Source organism: Phycodurus eques, chromosome 7, assembly GCF_024500275.1.
Source record: "Phycodurus eques isolate BA_2022a chromosome 7, UOR_Pequ_1.1, whole genome shotgun sequence".
NCBI classification, from domain to species: Eukaryota; Metazoa; Chordata; class Actinopteri; order Syngnathiformes; family Syngnathidae; genus Phycodurus; species Phycodurus eques.
Window position 1 is genome coordinate 4832898 of NC_084531.1, and position 24034 is coordinate 4856931.

At 40.7% G+C, this 24034-nt stretch overlaps 1 protein-coding gene across 4 annotated transcripts in view; it reads right to left on the reverse strand.

Moving 5' to 3' along the window:
* Positions 1-24034, reverse strand: part of LOC133405228 (endothelin-converting enzyme-like 1) — a 57422-nt gene that overhangs the window by 17498 nt on the left and 15890 nt on the right. For all 4 annotated transcript variants that reach the window (XR_009768922.1, XM_061682025.1, XM_061682024.1 and 1 more), the window contains exons 7-11: positions 7252-7474; positions 5445-5543; positions 4927-5001; positions 3422-3525; positions 2616-2674 (exon numbers count right to left, since the gene is read on the reverse strand). Coding sequence is in view for 3 of the 4 variants with exons in the window: in XM_061682025.1 (XP_061538009.1) it covers positions 2616-2674; positions 3422-3525; positions 4927-5001; positions 5445-5543; positions 7252-7474 (560 nt within the window). In the remaining variant the exon portion in view is untranslated. The remainder of the gene's footprint in view (positions 1-2615; positions 2675-3421; positions 3526-4926; positions 5002-5444; positions 5544-7251; positions 7475-24034) is intronic.

Sequence of the window (24034 nt, forward strand, 5' to 3'; positions counted from 1 at the left end):
AGAGTAGAAAATTAAATTGGTTGAAGCGGCTGTATTTGTAGTGAGAGAAATTATGTGTGGGACAGGGCTAGTTTGACCCCGCCTGCCCTCTACATCAGCTTACGAGAAAACCATTGATTTTTTTTTTCAGTGTGGGATTTAAACCAGGAGGAGACAGCTGGCAGACAGCAAAGAAGGTGTAGCCTCCTTATGAGCGACAAGAGTAAGGAAGGGGTGAAGGAGCGAGGTTATTTGTTCTTTGCTCAGAGTTATTGCTTGTTGGTCCCTAAAGCGAGGTACACAAATGCCAACGAGTATTTTTCCCTCTTCTGATCAAAGTCAGCAAAACCCGATTATTGGATGTCTGTGTGCAGTGTGCGGTGGGTGTGTTAAGACTCATTATTCCTCCCTAGTCGACGATCAAAAATGTTAAACCTGTTCAATATCTACAATCACAAATCCTTATTTGTGTGGTCAACATCAAGTTCGGCTGAGCCACAGACTCTGTGATTGTGATTTGAAACGGAACAATCGCCAATTCGGATGTGACCTGAACTTAGCGCTGTTGCAGGCACCTTGTGTTCAGGTGTTTGTGTAACTTGTCTTCCAAGTCATTCACCACAGTAAAATTACATTGAGTAGAGTTCGCAAATGCAATGTAGTTACCAGATAAGCTGAACTTCTTCATTTTTTTTCTTCTACAAACACACTTTCTTCTTCTTAGTTCTGTTTGCATGGTCCTCATCTCCTTCGGCGCTATGGCCACTATAGGGATAGGGTTGCCAGGGAGTTGCAGTGAAATCGAATATGTTCGATTTCATCAGAAAACTTTTTGAGACTCCTCTCCATACACTCACTATAGAGAATAAGCTTAATGTTGCTTACTGTCAGAAAACTCCAAACAATTATCAAAATTTATGTGGACATCTTTACTTAGGCCCACTTCACCGTATGATAATATGAGAACGATTGCCCAGAGTTTTCCTCATTATAGAGGAACGTGCCGGTGTCCATGCTCCTGAGGCTGAGCGCAGAGGGCCGCCGACGAAACCTCAGGACGAGGTGTTGCAGCACATTGCAAATTTTTCTTCAATTCTAATGTTTTTTTTTTATAATTCCGAGATGCCCAAGTCTGTTAATGTTTAAGTTAAAAGTGTAAACGGTTTCATCTGAATTGTGAGCTGACATTAAGGCTAAATCAATATTGTCTACATCATTTTCTTGAATTTTGTTTTAGGAAAGAAAAGTAATGTCAATACTTTCAGGTAAAGAACTTACTTCAGATGTAGTTTTAATCCGGTCCCCAAAACGCACTAGTGTAGACTCATTGCGTGATTGTCTGGGCAACCATCCTTGCTTTCAGTTGCGTACCCCCACCACCATTTTTACCTCTGATTGGCTTTTAGTAACATTTTACTCTACACCAGCCAGTCATCGTCACTTGTGCAATTGTCTTGTTCCCTGTCATGGAGAACAACCAAAAAAAGAAAACCTGCCTCTTGGTTTAGAGGTCTCGCTGGCCTGATGGAAACTTCAGCTTCTGTTATCTATTAATTAAAGTAACACCTTGTTTTTTTTTTTTTTTTTTTTTTTTTTTTGCAAGAATGGTAACGCCGTTATCATGATTTACAAAAATAATTAATTAGATTACACACTGAAAATAGTAACGCAGTCAGTAACACCATTTGTTTATAATGCCATCACTCCCATCACTGTATTTCAAATAGTCGTACTAAACGTTGCTGCTGATGTCATCACACGTAATGGTGTTTCAGGATGCCAAGTTGCTGTGCAACTATATCCCACCTTCAATGGATTCAAGAAAAGTTGGATAAATGCTGGCTATTCTGTTACAGCTCTGATGTGCCAATGTAGGGGGTATCTCTGTGTACCAGAGGCTCATATGCCCTGTGATTAACAGTCGATCAATCCAGGTTGTAGTCTGCCTTTCAAAGAAAGTCAGCTGGGAGAGTCTCAGGAACAACTCAACAGGATAAGCTGTAAAAATGGATGGATAGGTTGAGGTACTACTGTCTGTACAATATTATTTAATGATTAGGCTTACCGAGACATGTTTGACAACTGTATGGTTCCAGCTTTATGGGAATGGTTTAGAGAAACCTCTTTTCAGTTGCAGCCAGCATCACTGTGCAGATACCTGAACTACATTCATCAATTCATTTTCTGTGCCACTTATCCTCATTGGTGTTGTGGGTGAGCTGGAGCCCTATCCCAGCTGACTTTGTGCAAGAGCTGGGATACACCTTAGGCTGAGCGGCAGTCAATCGCAGGGCACACATAGACAAGCAACTATCCCCACTCACATTCGCACCTAAGGACAATTTCGATTTTTTTGTGGATTTTGGGAATTTGGGAGGGAGCCGAGGTAACTAGAGAAATCCACGCAAGCGTGTACATGCAAAATCTGGAGGCTGGATTCAAACACTCAACCTCTGAACTGTGAGGCAGCTGTGGTAACCACCTGCCGTGCCACCAGCCTTGAACTCAAAAAAGCCCACAGACATAATCCAAAATATTGTAGAAGGTCTCCCACAAATAGGGGAAACAAAACAGTCTTGAATTTTTAGGCCATACAGACCAATATTTCTGTTCATAGAATTTGAGCAATCACTCACCCATTTGGTTCTTGTTTGGAAGATAGTAGGCATTTAGGGCCTGTGGGGGGAGAATCCACCTGTGGAGATATCAAATAAACAACCCCCCACACACAGGCAGGCAGACAGACAGACACACACACACACACACACAGAAGTACTGAATAGAATACCGGAACATTCTCTCTCTCATCTCTGTAAAACCCCCTGGTGAGAAGCATTCAGTGCTTGTGATCCTACAGTCACAGCTCTCTGCACTTGAAAACAAGGACAGTTCCTCTATGCTAATCCACTTGACGCCAGACCAATCGATTGCCACCAAATTCCCCAAATGACTAACTCTTAGAGTAAGCGATGCCCTTGTTCCTGGAAGGAAAGACTGATGGCTCTGCGTGGGCTGTGCAGCGTTGAATGGGAGCGAAACACAAGACGGAGGAGAATTTATTTATTTCTCAGTGACAAGACAGAGCGAGCGAGCAATGAAAAGTGCACTTTTTGGTGATAAAGGAGGAGTGCGTGATTCAACTCTTTAGGGTATTGAGCGTGGGCTAATGGAGCAGTTGTTCCGGGCATCTTGGAATAATAATGTTTGTCAGTGCAGAGAATCACTCAATCCAGGAGTAGCAGGCTGCTATATTTTACAGAAATGAGCTTCATGTTTCACAGCACGTTCCTATGTCTGGCTGCTGTAGATAAGTAACTCAATGGATCTTCTCCAGCTGTGTGTGTCAATTTTAAATCTGTTTGTTTTGTCACAATGGTGCAACCACTAAGGTGTCAAACTAAAAAGGACATCACAGAGGCAATCGCCAAGAGGGGAAACTCACACTGTCTTGTCCACTTCTTCATGAATCTTCTTGACCGACAGCTTAATGTTAAATTTGATGGTGTTGAGAATGTTCTTGAAGTAGGTTTTCTCATCCACATCAAACTGCAAAACCATAAGATATGATGACACCAATTGGTTAGTATACAGTAACTGGCAGTTAGTTCTTAATATACAGTTTGTAAAAAAACACCTTTCATTTGAAAACCACAAGATATTGACTCCAGTCCACCTGCAGAGTTTGCTTGTTATCCCCATGCTTGTGCCCAGATTAAAAACATTTCTATGCTATTACGAGGTTAAAAGAATAAAAATTGCCCATTTGTCTGTACGGTATGTGTCCTTTGACTGTGGCTGACCGCCAGTCCAAGAGACACCCTGGTACTCGCCAAAAGTCAGCTGGGACAAAGTAGCCTCCAGCTCCCATGTGATCCCAATGAGTAAAAGCCGCATGGAAGATGTATGGATATATTTTTAGCAAAGTCAATAGTGGAATATGCTGCTTGTTTTTTTATTTTTTATTTTTTTTACCTTCAGTTAGGTACACAATGTTTCATTAAATATCTCAGCATTTATTCAAAGGGTCTCATAAAATGCACCTGTTTTAAGATGGACTCTTCAGCAATTTGTCAAATAGTAGTTAGTTACTACTGACTCTGTTGGTCATATTCGTGTGACAGTTGATAGACAGAAAAGGTGGCAGAGTTGGTTGTCGCCCATGGCGTTATCGAAGTGTCCATTAGCAAGGATACTGAATCCCGCAATACCATGCCAAAATTTAAATAGGTTCTCAGTGGGTTTTTTTTTTTTTTTTTTGTAGCGTAGGATATATTCGTAGTCAAGTAAAGTAAAGGTGCAGCATCATAATCCAATATCATGGTGGAAACAAACGGTATCTGCCTGTTAAGCACAGAAACACCAAATATTGTTGTGGATCTGGTAAAAAGCTAAAAAATCTCATCAACAACAGCTGGATAAAGTCCATATTTTTGCAAACAAATACAGCCATTATTGACTCCCTAATATAACTTGCTTTTCTAAAGCTTCTATTCCTCGCTCTGACCTTGCTTCCATGTGCCTTTTATCTTCCTGGGTCTCACCCGGCCACATGTGCCTCTGTTATCTGGACTGTTTCAAATTTGTGTTAGCAGATTACCTCAATATCACATTTCTGAATATTTTCTTTTCGTATCACAGATACCCAACCTCTATTATGGGAATCTTTTCTGTAGAATTTATGGCTTCTCCCATTCCCTTTGGTAGCTAACCAGTAACCCGTTCTGAGCGTAACCTAGTGTAGTGTACAGACATTGATCTTAAATGTTATTCCTGCTTGAATCAGCATACTGAATTTGAAGAGCTAATTTTTAACATTTTTGTTTTTTAAATGTGTACTATGTATGCTCTCTCCATTTAAAATGTCTCCCAGGATTCATGGGAATGCCTGATGGGGAAAAAAAAATTAAGTAGAAAGCAATGTTGAGGAAGTGAGAGCTTATGACTCACCCCGTATTCTCGATCTATGAGTTCAGGTTTGACCAGGAAGTCTGGGTATCCTGTCATGACCATCATGTACTTCAGCTGAGAGAGAAGAGTAGGAGGATGATGAGGGGTGAAGTATCAGTGGAAAGTGAGTAGAAAAAAGAACGTCAATTGACATTTGTGTCTGGAGTCGGGCACACACGTCTGTGCAAGCACACACGTCACCTAATCAAGCAAACCAAGTGAAATAGGATTACAGGGAAGCTCTTTATATTCGGCACGACCCTATAAAGGGATTATAACTGCACATTGTAAATGTATTAGAAGGGATATCTTGCTGTGCAGACCCTAAATCATCACCACAGAGAGATCCCTATTCTCAAAGTCAAGTCCTTGTCATATTCTATCACTTGGTTTCATCTACCCAGGCAATCGGTCAAATCCCCATAAGGAAAAGAAAGAGAAAAAAAACCCAAATCCAAATCCTACACTGGCTCTGACAGGAACTTTTATGTGTGAGTTGGAGAAGTAAACTTTAAAACCTTTGCTCTGGCTGCCTCCTTGGTGGCTTCATCCATCCAGTCGAGCTCCTCCAGTCGCAGGTCCAGGGAATGCTTTATATCCTCCACCAACTCCTGCACCTGGAGGGGGATCACATTACATTTTAGGTCCCCTTAAAACATATTTTCTCACTCAACTTCTTTCCTGTAAAGGAGTAGGCTTACCACAGGAACATAATATTTTTAGCAGATGTTGACGCAGTTATGGTTCTTTGACATTAAACCACTGGTGATCATCCATCTTACTTTTTGGATGCATAAAGGATGTAATAGGCATGCTTAACAAGAACTAGAGTGTCACTCAGTAGAGCAAAGACCACTGAGACAAAAGGGGAAACAAAAGTGCAGATCTCTCTATTTGTGTTTATATCTGGACTACATTGTGGTGAGGTTCTGCCATCCACGTCCTGTGCTGACAAGAATAAAGAAATATTGTGATCCCACACACAAATGCAAAAGACGGGGATCTCTCCACGACACTCCCAGAGCTTTAAAATGTCAAATCACAACATTTTAAGAAATGACATTTCCCGATCTGCATTTTTATCCAGATTTGTGCTGAAATTTAATAGTGTCTTGTCACCCTTCCGCACATGAAAAACAGGTATGTAGGTTTTCCATACTCCTGTAAATACAACAAACCAAAAAAAAGAAAGCAATCAAAACGTCTTGCGTTTGCACTTCCTCACTTGTAAAAAGGTAATTTTAATGTTAATGATGATCACTTTTGTTGTGAGGAATGTCAGTTGCTCCATCACATCATGTATCCCCCCCCCATGTTGGGTACTCGGGATGACAAAACACTCGTCTTGAAAGCTGCCTCTTGTTTATCAGCTCAAGCTCCCGAGGCTTTGTTATTCTACTTTAGGCTCTGGTAAGTGTCATCTGTCAAAGCTGCACATCACAACTGGCAGCTTTACCGAACTATGTGGGCATCAGATGCTTTAAACGTCTCATATGAAACACTTTCTTAGCCTTTTGTAATCTTTAGTAAATCATAAGGGGTTATATTTTTATTAAACTGCAATTTCCAACTATTCCAATGATGATTTACCACGTGAGATATTAAAACAATGGTCGGTGAGGTTATATTTTCCAAACAATGTGCACAATGATTATGTGTCCAGCTTCTGGCTTTTTATGAAATAAGTTTGCAATTAGTGGTTCACCATAAATGCTGAGTTGACAGGCTAGTTACGAGACTATGGGGTCGCAGATGTCATTGGGAACTATATCCCCGTGTCCTAGAATGGCCAAGAGACTGCGATAAGAAAAACAATGTGTGAGAATCAAGGTGAGAGAAAGACGGACGATAGGTGATAGAGGGCCAGAGGTGTGGGATTAGTGAGAACTGGCTCAGAGAGCATTATCATGGCCATGGATAGAATTTCCAGATTGGAGCTCAGCAATCCATCAGAATCATCTGATTGTGTCAGAAGCCAGAAATAAAATGTAAGAAAGAAACACATGATATATAAATTCATGTTAAAGGTTTTTTTTTGTTTTGTTTGGATACAAGTGTAGAATGAGCATTTGAACAAATGTGTTTTCTGAAATGAACTTCAAAAACACATTTGAGGCCAAGGTCAGGTTTGAGATTTTCTCTTATTGCCTTGGAAAGCTGTAACGGTTTCACACTGTTCAGATTCCTCTCAAAGCCAAAAGCCCTCCTTTACAAACAATCACTGGAGACTAGCTCATTTTATGCATTGTTAATTGAACAAACTACACACAATGAAAGGTATACATTCATTGTTCCATTCATTCACTCCCTAGCTTGCATTCTTACCTTGGCCTTGCTCTGTGAGGAGAAGTGCTGCTGGACGAAGAGTGCTCCCAGGGCCATGCCAAAGTGCTTGTTGGCCTGCGTGAGGCACAGTCTGCCCAGCTCCAGCTGCTGCTCGGTGCCATCAATCTCCCGAGAAAACTCATGGATGGTGCTTCGGAAGGCGGTTGACAGATGTTCACTTAGCGCTGCCACAATGCGCCACAGCATGTAGTTATGGAGAACCCTAAGGTAGAAGATACAGGAAGCCCACAAAGGAGATTATTATTAGATAAAGCATACAAATCATTGAAAAAGTATCTCTGTTTTCAAGACCTGTTAAAATTCCATCATTGCCTTTCTAAGCGATACTTGATCCCACTACATACAAGAGTATTATTTTGCTTTTTATATCAATGTTTTTTGACTCACATCTCCCCTGGAGACTACCACAGCAATTCAGGGAAGACATGGCAGCTTGAGAAAAATTAAGAAAAAACATTGTTGGACCATATGCACGGCAATGCATGACACATTTCTGTTGGATCGCAACGATAAGGTTCAGGGGTGGTTGAAGCTTTGTCCCCGCTTCCCTTTCCCTCCCCGCTTGGCGCCACCTGGCTCCGGCCTACCAAGCAACTGCCACCGTTGCTGACACGAAGCTCCAGTCACTCATGGGGGACTGAGAAACAATCGAGCTGCGAAAACATTGATCCTGACAGTACTACTGTACAGTATATGCTTGCCATTATTCGTTTTTTAATTGCAGCAATTATAATATTAATATTATTAATAATTCCAGTTTAGAGCGAGTATACTTTGAATAGTTTTATGCTGTTGTTTTATTCTGTCAAAATGACTGCTGTGAGAATGGTAATCAATCAACAAAGCCAATGCACTGTATTTTTAAATATCTTAAGACTCAAACAATCAACTGAAATCCAAACTTAGGCCTGTACTGCTGTTTAGAGGTGCCGCTAATATTTTACCCTCTCATGTAGCCAGGGGTGGGTAGTAACGCGTTACATTTACTCTGTTACATCTACACAAGTAACATTTTGGATAAATTGTACTTGTCAGAGTAGTTTAAATACACCATACTTTTTACTCGAGTATTTATGTGAAGAAGAATCGATACTTTTACTCTTACTTATACTTTTACAGTCATCTACATGCCACTCACTACTTTTTTTTTTCTTATTTTGCTTTAAATTCAATTACTGCGTGCGCGATCTATTTTTTAGACTCCAACTTCGACTTCCGCATAGGGCAGCGTTGTGCCAATTCAATGTGATCACTCCAATTCACCAATCAGACAGCACAAAGCAGTCATATGACCTCACACAAAGCCTTCGCGGGCCAATCAAAGTGACTCATTTTGGGGGGGGGAAAAAACCTGCCGTGCGAGTATTTACTTTACAGACTCCAAAATACAACAGCTTTGTCATTCAGCTCTTATATTGTGACTACCCAAACCTGGATATTTCAACCCACTTCTAACTTGAGAAAACACTGTTATAAGCTGCAGTTGTTTTTATTGTTGTTTTGGCAGTGCATCTGGCAACATTAGCCCTATCTTATGGTCTCTCTCTCTCTCACACACACACAAACACACACACACACACACACACACACACACACACACAAAAAAATACTGCTTTTTCATTCAGTCATTTAAGTGAATAAAGCAAATATTGTTTCTGTAGGCCCCTATTCATGTTATTGTTTTTTGGGCATTTAAAAATTGAAATGGTGGCAGGTGTGTGGACTCCCATATATGTTTTTATTATTATTTTTTTTTATTTGAACGTTCATGCTCTGATTTTTATTTTATTTTTTCAAATCTGAAGTTACTCACAAGTTACTCTTTAATTGAATAGTTTTTTTTCACTGAGTACATTTTTATTCTTAAGTTAATATTTGGAGGGCGACTTTTTTCTTTTACCTGATTGATTTTATTCTCAAGTAACAGTACTCTTACTTGAGTACAATATTTGGCTACTCTACCCACCTCTGCATGTAACTAAATAAAGAACACAGTATTACAAGTACAATCGATTCTCAATATGATGCAATGCAGTTCCACAACATTTCAAAGTTCAACCCCAATGGTAAATATTGTTAAATGAATACCTCTCTGACAGTGTCAATGAAATTTGAGAATTATTTTTTTTTAATTTAATCTTTATGTATCCACGTAAGGTAACTGAGAACAGATTGTCATTTGCAACGCTGACATGGGTAAGAACACAGAATGAGAATTGCTCATGCATTGTCTCTCATGTACCTAATGTTGTGGTTACTGAGTGGACCTTGGCCTACGGATAGGACACGTCAACAAAAAGTGGTTGATAACCTGACAACAATGCCATGGAGACTATCTGGACCAAGCTTACTTTTTGCTCTTAAAGTATCTCAAGAGTGTAAATAGTGAAAACTGAGAGCACAAGACAAAGAATTAAAACAAACGGAGAGTGGTCAGATTCAGTCTAGTTCAGTGTGGCAAGAAGAGGCACTAAAAGAGAAAGGGGATCATTCATTTATGCATTCAAGTTGAGTCTTCTCCCTCAGATGACACAAAGCTGGTATGCTCTTGTGCCCTACTCTGCTGGGTGCACTCCTTCAATGTGCTGTGGGGGACAGACATCCCACTCCCATTGTGAGGATTCATCTGAGGCTCAAGGCATGTTGTTATTGTTTCCTCCCCGACTTTATTTTCCCTGTGTATGACAGATATGGAATCAGAAGAAGCTGGCAACAGTACCTGAAAGCCCTGCCAATAGAGTACTTGTGTTGTGAATGTAATTGGTGGCAAAAGGTAAAGCACGGTGGTGTTGGAGGATGGACGCTAGTAAATGATAGATTATGGGTTGCAGAGCAAATTCAACATACCTAGAATATATTTAAAACATCTTGATTGCTCAGCTGCAATTTATATTTAATTTTGTACATACAGTATACACACACATTATTTGCATTGTTGAAATAATGTACTTTGACCCATTCAGTGTTGGACAATGGGCCTCATTCACTAATTTTGTTTTCCTCCACATAAATGTGTTCTTATGTGCTAGTTACATTTCAAGGAGAATGTACCATTCAACAATGATGTTTTTCTAGGAAAGAGTCAAAGAGCGTGCTGTTACAGATATGTGGGGCAAGTGGTTGAACAACATAACAGTTTACTGTGTTTTCTTGAATACATACATTTGTCAACTAATAAAGGATTTTATTGAGAGTAAGAGTCTTAATGTGTAAAATTCACTGATGTTTCTTTAGCATGTTCCAAGGAGATTTCTTAGTGGAAATAATGAACTGAAGACTTTTTTGTACTTGTGCGAGTAAATCCATTTTCTTATTAATTGTAATTGCCTACCTGCTGCTCCTAATTACTCCTGAGGACTTGCACGCTGCCAGAACCAAGACAAGAGCGTGCAAAATCCTCTCGGACCCTCCGCACCCCTGTCACCGGCTCTTCCAGCTCCTTCCCTCAGGTAGGCGCTACCGATCAATACAAACTAGAACTAGCAGACTTTCCAACAGCTTCTTCCCTCTTGCGATCAACTTCTTAAACACCTAACCTACAATTTCATTACAACATGCTGGCAATTTTTTGACTTGAGTTTGTTGTCACATTTCTGTGGAGCCAATTATGTATTACTCGTGCACTCACTGTAGTTGTCTCGCCATGCTGCACTACTTGCATATACTGCCCACTCGTGCCAGAGTAGCATCTGCTCCATTTGCATACTGATTGAGGAGTATCTGCAACATTTGCACAACCAACATTGTCCCAGACTATCGCACTACTCGTCACTTTAAACCGCATACACTCCTTGAAGTCTCGGCGCCCTTTGCACAATGGTAATTGCACCGGACTATTGCAATATTAGTCATTCGAACTGCTCTAAGTGCTAGAGGACTATGCATCTTTTTGCACAATTGTCAAAATAAATGTATCGGCATTACCAGATAACTAGCAACCCTTTACTGCTCAGTGACTGTTTTTTTTTTTTGGTCAATGTCTTTCTGTCTCCAAAGTGTTCTGTAAATTGACTGTCTGTTGTTGTACTAGAGCGGCTCGAACTACCGGAGACCAATATTCCTTGTGTGTTTTTGGACATACTTGGCAAATAAAGAGGATTCTGATTCTGATTTGATGAGGTAAACAGCCTCCCTCCTTTTTTTTCTATTGTAAGTGTAGTATATTTTAATAGTAACACAATCAGAGTTCCTTTGCACAGGACAAATGGTTGGAGACCTGTATTCACACCAACTATCTTTTCTTTGTAATTCTACATCAAAGGATGTCCTTTAACCAGTTATATGTATATTGGGTTTCCTGCTCCTCCCTGACAGAAACCTGTCTGGGGTTTACAACCGGGGCCAGGTCTTCAAAGAGGACTGTTTTTCATTATCGCAGCAAAGGGCCCCAGGGAGGGGGGAGATTGACCAGAGTAAGAGGCACCAGCAGGTGAGTGCGATTCCAAATATGGTCATGAGGAGCACCATCCTTCCGGGTGCACCCAGGGAGGCACTAAAGCCACTCCCAGGGAAGGAAAGCTTGATAAAACAGAGATCCAGGGGTTTTCGGGGGCTTTTTCGTCGTTCTGGCAATGTAAGCAGCTGTTATGACACTAAGGCTTGTTCAATAAATTGAATTAGCCCAAACGCCAAGTGTCTCGAAGTCTTCATTCATCCCATGCCCGACGGAGGTCGGAGTTCTCCCGGGTGACCTCCGACTCGGAACCACAGGCGAAAAAAATCCACCACATAAATTCAAATTAAAACATTTAGGTGGCCAAAGGAAAGGATCTGGATCTTGTTTGGCTTATTTCTTCCCTGCCGAACATGAAAGACAAGTATGGTATCCTGAAATGGTGAACAAGTCATGTCTACTGCCAAAACCTTTTAATTTTAAATATAAGTCATACCATTTTGAGGCGCCACATGAACCTTTGAGACCTCATTTAGCTTCCCAAAATTTTTATTAATTATTAAAACATTGCATAAAAGGGTTAATGAACAAAATAATTATCCATCCATTTTCCATACCATTTGTCCTCATTAGGGTTGCAGGTGACTTTGGGCAAAAAGCAAGGTACACCCTGAATGGGTCAGCAGCCAATCACAGGGCACAAACGGACAAACAAATATTCACACTATCATTCACACCCATGGGCAATTTAGAATCTTTAATTCACCTGACATGCATATTTTGGGAAAGTGGGAGGAAGCCATAGTACTCAGAGAAATCCCACACAGCTATGGGGAGAACATGCAAACTCAACACAAGAAAGCTGCAAGGGAGAGTCAAAACCAGAACCTCAGAACCGTGAGGCTGATGAGCTAACCACTAGGTCCCCCATGACACATCCATCCATTGATTTTTCGCACTCCTTATCTTTATGCTGGACTGATCACCAGTCAAACACAGAGAAAAGACCTCCATTTATACTCTTCAATTAAACTAATATACATGGTTTTGGACTGCTGGAAGCAGTAGTACCTGGAGCATAGAAGCACAAGCTGTAAACTCGGGGCTAGCTGCAGTGATAGAGCAGCCTCTATGAAACATTTTACATGAAACATCTTTTCACACCACTTTGCCTACTTTACTGCCACCTAAAAGGTCAAGCCTCCTGCCTGATGACATGCGTATGTGTCAGTGTGTACATTTGCAGTAATGGAGTAACAGCAGATCAACTAGTGGGTCTTAATTAGGGAAGGAGTGAGGGCTCATTAGCTGAATGGATTTTAATGAGGCTAGTTAGAGAGATGAAAAGACACTGTCCTCCCATTAACTAAGGTAATGACCCTGAAGGGTAATGGGTGAGGATTGAGAGCCTTCTATATTCCAAACCTGCAATAGCAAAGAATGCTACAACTGTAAAATAAGTATGTATACTGTCGTGAGATCATTTAAAACGTTACATGTTTTCAAAGTGGAAAACCACTCTATCTACGCTATGCAACTGCAAAGCCAGAAGTGAAAGAGTCACAGTGTATGATTTAGAAGAGGGCTTTTATCTAAAGTACCTTTGTATATCACAACTGCTTATTTTCAGTTCAGATGCACTCTAAACATTCATTTGTGAGCGTGAGTGCTAAAATGAAGGCTGAAGCACCATAAAATTCGGCATTTGGTGAACCATAAATTACGTTATGACTCGACTATTTTTAAATCAGGACAACACACAGAATCCTGAGCTGAAAGGGCCGACACAGATACGGTAACGTACATGTAAGTGCAGAAATACAGTGTCAACATAAATTAGACCATACAGCACTCTCCCACCCCAAGCTTGGACCGCCATTAATTGGCAAACCATTAAAAATGACACACACTGGCGTGCCAAGCTCACCCTCACACACCCTTGAGAATGACAATGAACAGAAGGAGGAGACGGAGCAGGAGCAGTGGTAAGGGGAGGAATGTGTGTGAGAGATTCTGGTGTTATCATTATGCTTTCTCCTCCATTGGAGGCTTGCTCATCTGGCTAATGGGATCAGCTGCAGTCACCGCAGTGGCTGGAGACAGCACAGAGTAGGCTGTAAAGAGGGAAAGGAGGGCAAGTAAATTGGTCGAGTAGGACGATATGGAGGTGTGATTGCTCTTGGGTAGCTGTACATATGACTGAATGCCATGAATATGACAAAAAGAACACCGGGCACAGTGTGAGAAGTAAGGTGCCTTGCTCATTGACACTTAAGGTATTTGGGCCTATTCCTGTCCAGCAAATTGTACTTGCATCCTTTTGGTCACAGGGTGACTTCTTCTTAACCGATTTGCTATAGCTGCAGGAATGAAGGAAAGTGGTACAACATTTAAGAACTCTCCATTAACTTTTACTGGCCCTTCTGAGAAACAAACTTGATGAATGAGGCCCGCTCTTTCTCCTTCCTTTACTGAACTCAAGTGAAGTCCAGATATGAAAGGCAATATCATGTGTCACAGCTAGGGATGTCCCGATCCGATCACGGGGTCAGAAATCTGGGTCGATCCCATGATTTTTAAGATGATCACGATTGGGTGAAAAATATACATTTTGTGACAAATTGAAATGTCACAAAGTGGCAAAATAATCCAAAGGTTCAAAGAGCTTGTCAAATGAAGCAGTAATAGCTTCATTTTATGTTACGCAATGTAACTTTTCAGTTTTTTTTTTTAGTACGTGTATAAGTGTCTATGAAAGAGACACACACGCCCTTGTGTGTGTGTGTGTGTGTGTGTGTGTGTGTGTGCGTGACACACACAGGCACAGTCTGCCTTGGCCAGTTGCAACACTCTCGTTAAGAATATGGAGACACCACTCGGATTGCCCACCCTCAGTGCAAGCTGAAAGACACTGTACTCCTAAATAAGTCTGCAAAGCCCAATATAAAGCCACCTCACTGCAACGCAATCTCAGAAGCAATTGTGACACATTCAAAAGACTTGACTTCAAATAGTAGTTTTACAAGTGTGAATTATTTTCTGACACGCTAGCAAGGTCATAAATCATTAGTGTAGTTTGTAGATGAGCGGAGTCACGCACGTGATGTATACCACCAACCATGTAGCTCCCTGGATGGTCATTATCGCCTAAAGACACACGCTAAACTACAACCCCAATTCCAATGACGGGACGTCATGTTAAACAAATAAAAACAGAATACAATGATTTGCAAATCATGTTCAACCTATATTTAATTGAATACACTACAAAGACAAGATATTTAATGTTCAAACTGATAAACTTTATTGTTTTTAGCAAAGAATCATTAACTTAGAATTTCATGGCTGCAACACGTTCCAAAAAAGCTGGGACAGGTGGCAAAAAAGACTGAGAACAAGTGCGTGAGAAAGCAGTCAAACAGTTTAAGGACAATGTTCGTCAATGTACAATTGCAAGGAATTTAGGGATTTCATCATCTACGGGCCATAATATCATCAAAAGGTTCAGAGAATCTGGAGAAATCACTGCATGTAAGCGGCAAGGCCGAAAACCAACATTGAATCCCTTTGACCTTCGATCCCTCAGGCAGCACTGCATCAAAAACCGACATCAATGCGTAAAGGATATCACCACATGGGCTCAGGAACACTTCAGAAAACCAATGACAGTAAATACGGTTTGGCGCTACATCCGTAAGTGCAACATGAAACTCTACTATGCAAAGCAAAATGTCACTGGTTGTTGTTTCCCCCCAGTCTCGTACACACTTGCTCCTGAGAGCATCTTCCCCACCTGTGCCTCGTGTACCCTAATTACCCCAAGCATTTAACTTCGTGTCTCATTCTTTCTGGTCGCCAGTTCGTTGTACCTTGTTGTCACGTTCCAGCATTCCTTGTGTCCAGGTCACCGACTCATGGTAAGACTGTTCTGATTTTTGACCTTGCCTCACGTTTTTTGGATACCGGCGCCTTTTCGGATTGCCTGACTGTGTACCGACCTCTGCTCATATATTAAACCTCTCTTTTTTGAAACTGTCCATCTGTATTGGAGTCGTGCATTTTGGGTCCTGTCCTCTGTTCCGTTCATGACAGGTGCATTATGAAGCATAAAATACGATAACGGAGACCCCGGACTGTTATTTTTAATACAAAGTCCCAACTTCATTGCAATTGGGGTTGTAATAAATAACAATGTAAATGTATTGTTTAGCATGCACTCAGACCAATCTGCCTTATCATGTTGAACTTTATATGTCATTCAATTGCATTGGTACTAATTGCGTCCTCAGGAAATAAAATGTATAAATGCACCATACAATTTCATGAAAATATTATTAAGCGTCCTGCACACCGATTTGTAATTTGCTTAGAGCTACATTTCTACCAGTATAAATGTCATGTGGCTATTTGCTCATATTATGTTAAAAACCCACTCGTTTTGTGAAATTATTATGCATTTTACTTGTAATTAAATTGCCTGAGTTGGGCCAATACACATTTTGAGTAGTACGATTTGTGTACCCTATCATCAAATTTAGAGCTAGAAAAGGATTGTGTGTGTGAATGCTCCATATGATACACACACACACACACACACACACACACACATATACACTTATGATGCATATATCTCTGTATGACTATGTACATACAGATATGTATGTATATGAACTTGAGAAAATTTTGATGCATGCTATTTTTTTTAATGCAATGTTGAATGTATCAAATCGGGAGATCCTTAAAATCAAAACCTCGGACTCGGGTGCAAAAACATGTGATCGGGACATCTCTCGTCGTAGCTTTTAATTGTAAGCCATGTTCAATGTTTATGTTCCAACTTTGGAACATGTGAAACCAATTATGGGGATGCCCTTAAAAAGTCCATCGAAGCATGGTTGGGCATGTGTGGCGTTGAAGAACTTGAGAGCCCTGACTTGAACCATGTTCAACACTCAATATACCAAAATGCTCCCCTATCCAACATCTGTGATCTCTGACTTCCTAAATGTTCTTCGGGATGACGTCAATGACTGGATGGCGTCAATGACTGGACGCTGATTTCATGCCTCACTTCAGTGTGTTACAAGTGTTTGTTCACTTGTTTATTTTATTAACAATAACAGGGATTCTCAAACGTTTTGGGTCCTGTGGCACATTACAGTGAATAATCTTTTTTCCAAGGACCCCCTCATAATTCTAGCACCAGCTTCATTTACAGAACAAATGCGACCATTAACAGATAATTAAGGATATTAGATTAAAAACATCCCGCCAAGTGATGGCCCTGTGGTAGCGATAGGGGGGTAATGTCATATGATGGCTCTCTGGAAGTTCAAGTGTTTCGAGGGAAAGGGTTAGTCATAGATGCAATCATATAAATAACAATAAGTTGCTATTTTCCCTTTGATTTATTGCAAAGTACATCAGGAAAATCTTTATACGTAATGACCTAAAATTTTACCTGATTGCCTGAGAAGAAACAACATCTGGATTCTAGGAAATTCCACCTGCACTCTCCAGTATGCAGATATTTATTTCACAGTCACTTTCGTTCAGTGGTTCTTAACCTTGCTGGAGGGACGCAACCCCGCAGGTTTCATACAGAGTGCACGGAACCCTTACTAATTTGAAAAATATATTTTTTTAAATTTCAAATTCAAAACAGGTATATATTTTATTGTCTGTGTAGATTCTCAGTCATCCAGGTCATGCACAAAATGAACCACACATCAGTTGCACACAAAATCACTGTGTTAAAAGAACAAAACCAACAAAATACGAATTTCACACAAAAACCAAACAAAAAATTCAATTTGATGAAAATTTACTGTAAGTGAATGTGAATTCTGCTGTTGCCATTCCCCTCGGTAAGTGCCACTCTCATATCAGAGGAACGGAGTTCATTGTTAAAATTCACAACAAAGTCTGTTCCTTTTCTTTATGTTATTGTTAAAATCCGCGAAAAGGGTTAATTGGTAAGAGTAAATTTTTTGGGCTGTTTCTTATTATTATTGGATGCACTGTCTGACAGCACAGCAATGCTACTCAAGTCAATTGTATCATTGCAATGTTGTTAAATAAAGGTAGTTAAAAAAGAACAACATTTCAACTCGAGGCGCCGCAATGGTAAACGCCAATTTACGCTCCCTTGCGTTTTGAACAGCATGAACAAAGCATTCAAAATGTAGTGTAAAAAGGTTTTTACGGACATGCGGTGTGTGTCGAGTCCTCCGTCGAACCCCAGCAACTGCCTCACTGAACCCTTGGGGTTCCATCGAACCCAGGTTAAGAACCACTGCACTAGTTGAATTTTTGGCTAAAAAGTTACTGAATTGATTTCAAGCTACTGAATCGTTTCTAATCCTATCTTTCTAAATGAAGAAATATCATCCTTGAATCAAATCGGCAACCACAAATTCTCATACGAATCGAACTGTTGTTGAAACTTATTGTTCGAACCCTAATAGCTGTACTGGAACACCTGACAGCCAGTACCTACTATTGTGTACCTTTAGACTTTGCAGTATGTGTGACACAAGCTTGGAATTATAGATAATGCAGCAGACTTTCGATGATTCATTAGCTGCAAGTCCTCACCATGTTATCCAATGAAGTAATCACACCGACCATGACCCTCAACTCCCACGATGTTAAGACAGTGGGAGTGTGTATGGACATGTGTGCACTGTAAAACTGTATTTGTACAGGTGAGTTATTGTCTGTCTTTTCAGAGCATTTGGTGATTAGAAGTACAATTATGTGAGCTGTAATAATTACATTCAACGTTCTAAGGTTTAGATTACCCTCAACTCATCAAATATACAATACTGAAGCTCTCATGACTGTTTGCTTAGCTGAGAGGTAAACACACCAACACGTGTATAAATGCTCACATCCATATCTGTAGATCCCACTGCAATAAGACAACATCTGTCTGTCTATATAACACACAGTCCCTCCTGTGTCACAGTCATGACACAGTATAGTGGTATTTATGAACAAAATGGTGCTCATGACAAGCACGGCACTTTTGTGGAGTTCACTTTGAATACCTGTAAACTGTTGACAAAGCAGAAAATAAAATGCTACAAGGTAAAAAAAACAAAACAAAACAACAACAACAAAAACGGGCGTATATCAATATGGTAGTTCAGTCTGAAAGGATAATTGAGAGAGTTGGGGGTCTGCATTCAGCTGAAACTAAAATCCATTATTGCAGTGATGCTATGCTGGACATTAGGGTAGTGAACCAGGGTGTTATGGTTCTGGCAGTTCATCCAGAACATGTTTGGAATTACTTTTTCCAATAATTGGTACATAAAACAGGCAAGCTTATCAAATGAGCGGTTTAATTTTCTACCTTTCTATGCAAAGGCCCTGCATTTTTAGTGCATTTGGCGATGGACTACTCTTGCTCGCCAGTTGGAACAGCTTGACAGATTTGTTAAAGATGCTACATTACATTAAGGGCCACCACAACCAACCATTGTATATGAATCCCCTCTAACAGCTGAGACATTTATTTTTTCTGCTTGAAAGTGAAGCAACATTGTAGCATGAACCCCTCCAACCTTTGTATCTCATAGTCATATATCATGTTATTGCTTCCAACCTCATATCCAGTTTAATGGCAGTGAAGTTTAGAAGCCGCCACATGTTTAACCTATCATCACAAATCAAACATTTAAAAATAGTTGTACTTAAAAGACATAAACGAGTTTCCATTGATCTTGAAAACAATTTTCTCTATATGTGGATGGAAAATGCTTGCCTCAAAGTCAAACGTTTCTTGGTTCAAATCTCAGCTTCAGCAGGGTTTGCATGTTCTCCCTGTGCTTGAATAGGGTTTCTCAGGATAGTCCAGCGTTCTCCCATACTTCAACAATATGCATGAAGGGTAAATTAAACACTCGAAATTGTTAATTGGTGTGACTGTCAGTGTGAATGCCTGTTTGTCTACATGTGCCCTGCAATTGTCTAGCGACCTGCCCAGAGTGTACTTTGCATCTCGCACAAAGTCAACTGGCACAAGCTCCAGCTCACCTGAAACCGTTTGAGGACAAGTGGCGAAGAAAATTGATGAATGGAAATGTAATTTAATTAGCTAAAATCAAGTTCACATCTTGAACAGAGTTGCTGATGTTTTGGGTGCAGACAAGCTATGTTGCTACCAGGCTTAAAGAGAACATTTGAAGTTTAAAACTCGTTGCTATGATCATGAAAAATGTTCATGACTGAAAATGCAAGCTGTCCTCCATATAGTGTGCATGTACAGCTTTTCAAGCGCTGATATTGATACATCCATTGGAAACTGTTGACAGACGGAAAGTGTGAGGGACTGAATAGGAACAGACTAAAGGCCACTTGGCAAGACACTGACGCACTTGACTTTCCCATTCATTGTGTGTGTGCTGAGGGGGCGTCAGAGCGTTTTGACGTGGTTTTGACGTTTTGGCCTCTAACGCTCAGCGTCGCCTCTTCGGATCAAAAAATGTTATATTCTGGACCGTTGAGGCCGCTACATCAACAAGCTCCTCCAATGGGAGAGAGGCTGGCGGAGTGATTTCTGAGCGCTACAAGGGGGGAAATGGAGGATGCTCTAATACAAGTGGTTTCTCTTTGTCCCCAAATCTCTGCTGAGCCTGAAATATCTCTCCAAGCGGTCTTAGTAATATTGTAGCTCACATCAAGCCTAAAAAAGACAGCGACATTTTGACGAGGTGCACTCTACTTCATCAGTGGGAAAAACCTTTCTGTTTACTTCCTGATTGGGCGCTACGTCAGCAGTTTCAAATATGGGATGGCCGCATATGGTATGGCCGTTGTCGTCGACATTGCGCTTTGACGCCGGGGTCTTTCACACTGAGCAAGTGCAGTGTGAAAAGGCCTTAATGTAGCAGGATGTCATATAAATGACCCAGTTTTAACATTACAGTGTTCCATTAGAGGTATACCTATTGAGGTAGGTTATTTCTGTCCCCTAAAATCTTAATAGAGCTGCAGTTTACTGTAGATGGCTGATGTATATATACAGTATGTATGCATGTAGGAGTATGACAAGTATGACATCTATCCATTATTCCACATTAAAAGTGGAATAATTTTTATCATATACTGTATATTATAAGGCGTCACGGTGGACGACTGGTTAGAGCGTCAGCCTCACAGTTCTAAGGACCAGGGTTCAATCCCCGGTCCCGCCTGTGTGGAGTTTGCATGTTCTCCCCGTGCCTGCGTGGGTTTTCTCCGGGCACTCCGGTTTCGTCCCACATCCCAAAAACATGCATTCATTGGAGACTCAAAATTGCCCATAGGTGTAAATGTGAGTGCGAATGCTTGTTTGTTTGTATGTGCCCTGTGATTGGCTGGCGACCAGTTCAGGGTGTACCCCGCCTCCTGCCCGATGATAGCTGGGATAGGCTCCAGCACGCCCGCAACCCTTGTGAGGAGAAGCGGCTCAGAAAATGGATGGATAGATGTATATTATAACTCTCTGCATGTTCTGACAGTCAAACATTTTTTAAATGATCTTTTGAAAACTCATCCCTCTCCAGCCTCATCTAATGCCTGTAATTTAACTTTCATTATTAATTTTGAAAGTCTCTGTGATGGAGAGAATTGTCCAATTTGACACTGTATAGACTGGAGGCGTGGGCTGGGAGTGTGTCAATCATTTTCTCATGTACGCGCATTTATACGAGAAGGAAGCTGTGGGAACAATGGATACAACTCAAGGATAAAACATTAAACAACTTCCATGACGAACTGAATATTATTCTATTGACAATGTCTGTATGTATCTGTAGTTTCAATGTGAGACAATTTTGGGCTCATTCTCAAGTATTTTTTCCGGATGCATATTCATTTATATTACCCTATTTTCATGACCATAAGGCGCATATAAAAGTCTTAAATTTTCACCAAAATAGATGGGGCGCCTTATAATGCTGCGCGCCCTATGTGTGCACCGAGTTCCAAAATCTGTAAATGTTGTTGTGTGACTTTAATGAGCGCTCCGCTTCACTGACTGGGAGCATTTCCTGCCGACACGCTGCTTATATCTAGGAAGGTGGACGTGACTGAGGACAGCATGCGGACGTAAAGGGGAAAGGGTGCGCGTGACAGAGGACGTTAAAGACATGCCCCCAGTAGGTATATAGTTACGGTATGTGCATCGGTTTGACTAAGGACCCCCGAAAATGGCACCTACGAAGAGACACGCTTACGAAGCACAGTTTAAACTGCAAGATATGAATTACGCGGAGGAGCAGCCGCAGCAGCGAGAGAATTCAAGGTCATCAAATCCATGGTTTGCAAGTGGCGGAAGAAGGAAAATGAGTAACGCCAAGTCAAGAAGAGGAAGCTGAGTTTCCGCGGAAAAAAAAGAAAAAGAAAACGCGGAAACAAGGCGAGGTGGCCCGACTCGGGCAATGGATTAATGAGCAAAAAAAAAGCCGGGAGAAGCGTCTCTACAGTCACCATTCGACCGAGTGCAATAACTCGGAGCTTTCCATCATTCCAGGCGGCTTGATGAAGGAACTCCAACCGCTGGACATCCGTGTAAAGAGGGTGTTCAAAGTGAAGTTGCGAGCGGTGTGGGAGCCATGGATGACAGATGGCGAACACATCTTTAGTAAGACTAGGAGGCAGCGCCGGGCGAGTCACAATATGGGAACGGATTATGGATGCTTGGGCTAACGTGTCTGCTTGCACTGTTGTTCGAGCTTTCGTAAAGGCCGGCATCATTTCTGAGGACTCCGACAATGACGAAAGGGAACCTGCCGTGTTTGTTGGAGAACTTGCCCAGCTGTTCATTTCGGATACAGATGAGGACTTTGATGGATTGGTGGATTAGATACAGATGAGGATTGATCAAAAAATAATGTGAGTACATTGTTAAATACTTCAACAAAGTGCAACCAAACTCAGTTTTGCTCCCGCTGCCTTTTTAAAAACATTGTTTTAGCGTGCATGCATGCTACCGTATGTTTCAAGCTATCGTATGTTTTACCATGCCTGCGCCCACTAATACGGTGCGTCTTATGTATGTGTTAAATACAGAAATAGACCCCGTAACTGAGACGGCGCCTTTTAATACGATGCGCCTTATGGTCGTGAAAATACGGTACATGATATATATAGATTATTTTCCCTTCTGTGAGTGTTTTTGTGTGTAATTTGTAGTTATACAAGGGTCCATCAAGCTCATTGCCCATGAAAAAAACCTGAGACCTCCACCTCCTGCTGTTTCAACAATTGTTACAGGAGAGAGTCTCTCTGACTGGTCAATGGTGAGTATTTTATATATATATATACATACATACACACACACACACACACCTGTACAGTACCCTCTGTTCTTGTCCTTTACATATACAATAGACCAATTAAAAATAAAATTTAATTACAGGGTTTCTGTCACCAGGGGCCTGTTGCAGCTTACAACAGCGAAGGCCTGATGATCTACTCAAGTGTTGCAAACTCAACTCAGCAGAGGCCAAGGTCTCAAGAAACAATAACGTACAAATATGTACAGTATAATGTAATTATATATATATATATATATATATATATATATATATATATATATATATATTAGTATGTAGGGTTGTGTGTGAAATACATTTATTATCTAAATTTGAGATTTTGTCTGAAGGGCACTACCCGATCAAAATTGGAGTGACACGAGCCAGTGCTGGAAAAAGGTAGTTAAAAAAGAACAACATTTCAACTCTCTTAGAATGATGTAATGGAACCATGCATACAGTATATGTTGTGAATAATTTTTTTTTAAATACTTTTGATTCGTGTTATATTTGTTGTTGTAAATATACAATCCATAAACAAGCGTTGTATAGGGCACTGATGTTTATGAACTGGAAGGCGATATGAAATGTAACTCTGATTTCTGAGTGGAAATTGTGGAGAAGGAAGCATTCGTTTTCAGTTTTTTATTCATAACAATTGAACAATTTCAAAATGGTAGAGATAAATGTGCAAATATTCCTGGAAGTAAATTTTAAAAATAAGGTGTAAATGAATCTACAAATATTTAAAAAGTAATTCAGCATTTCTAATGGAGCAATGCTTCGAAAATATTAAATTTTGTTGTCGCTTTGTGTGAATCCTATATAATGTCCTTGGGGATTGTCCATATTGGCAGAATTGTCTGTTGTTCTCTCCAGGTTCATTGAGGTCATGAGCGCCAGATGTCATTTCATATTTGTCTGGCTCTGCGTAAAACTCCCTCGTCCAAGATCAAGGTGTCCAAGAGGTTTGTCATGTGTCTGCAGTTATGGCAGACACCAATCCGTTGATCAGGGGCTGAAGAGTTGGAGGAGCTTCCCCAGATATCTCGTGGAGGATGTC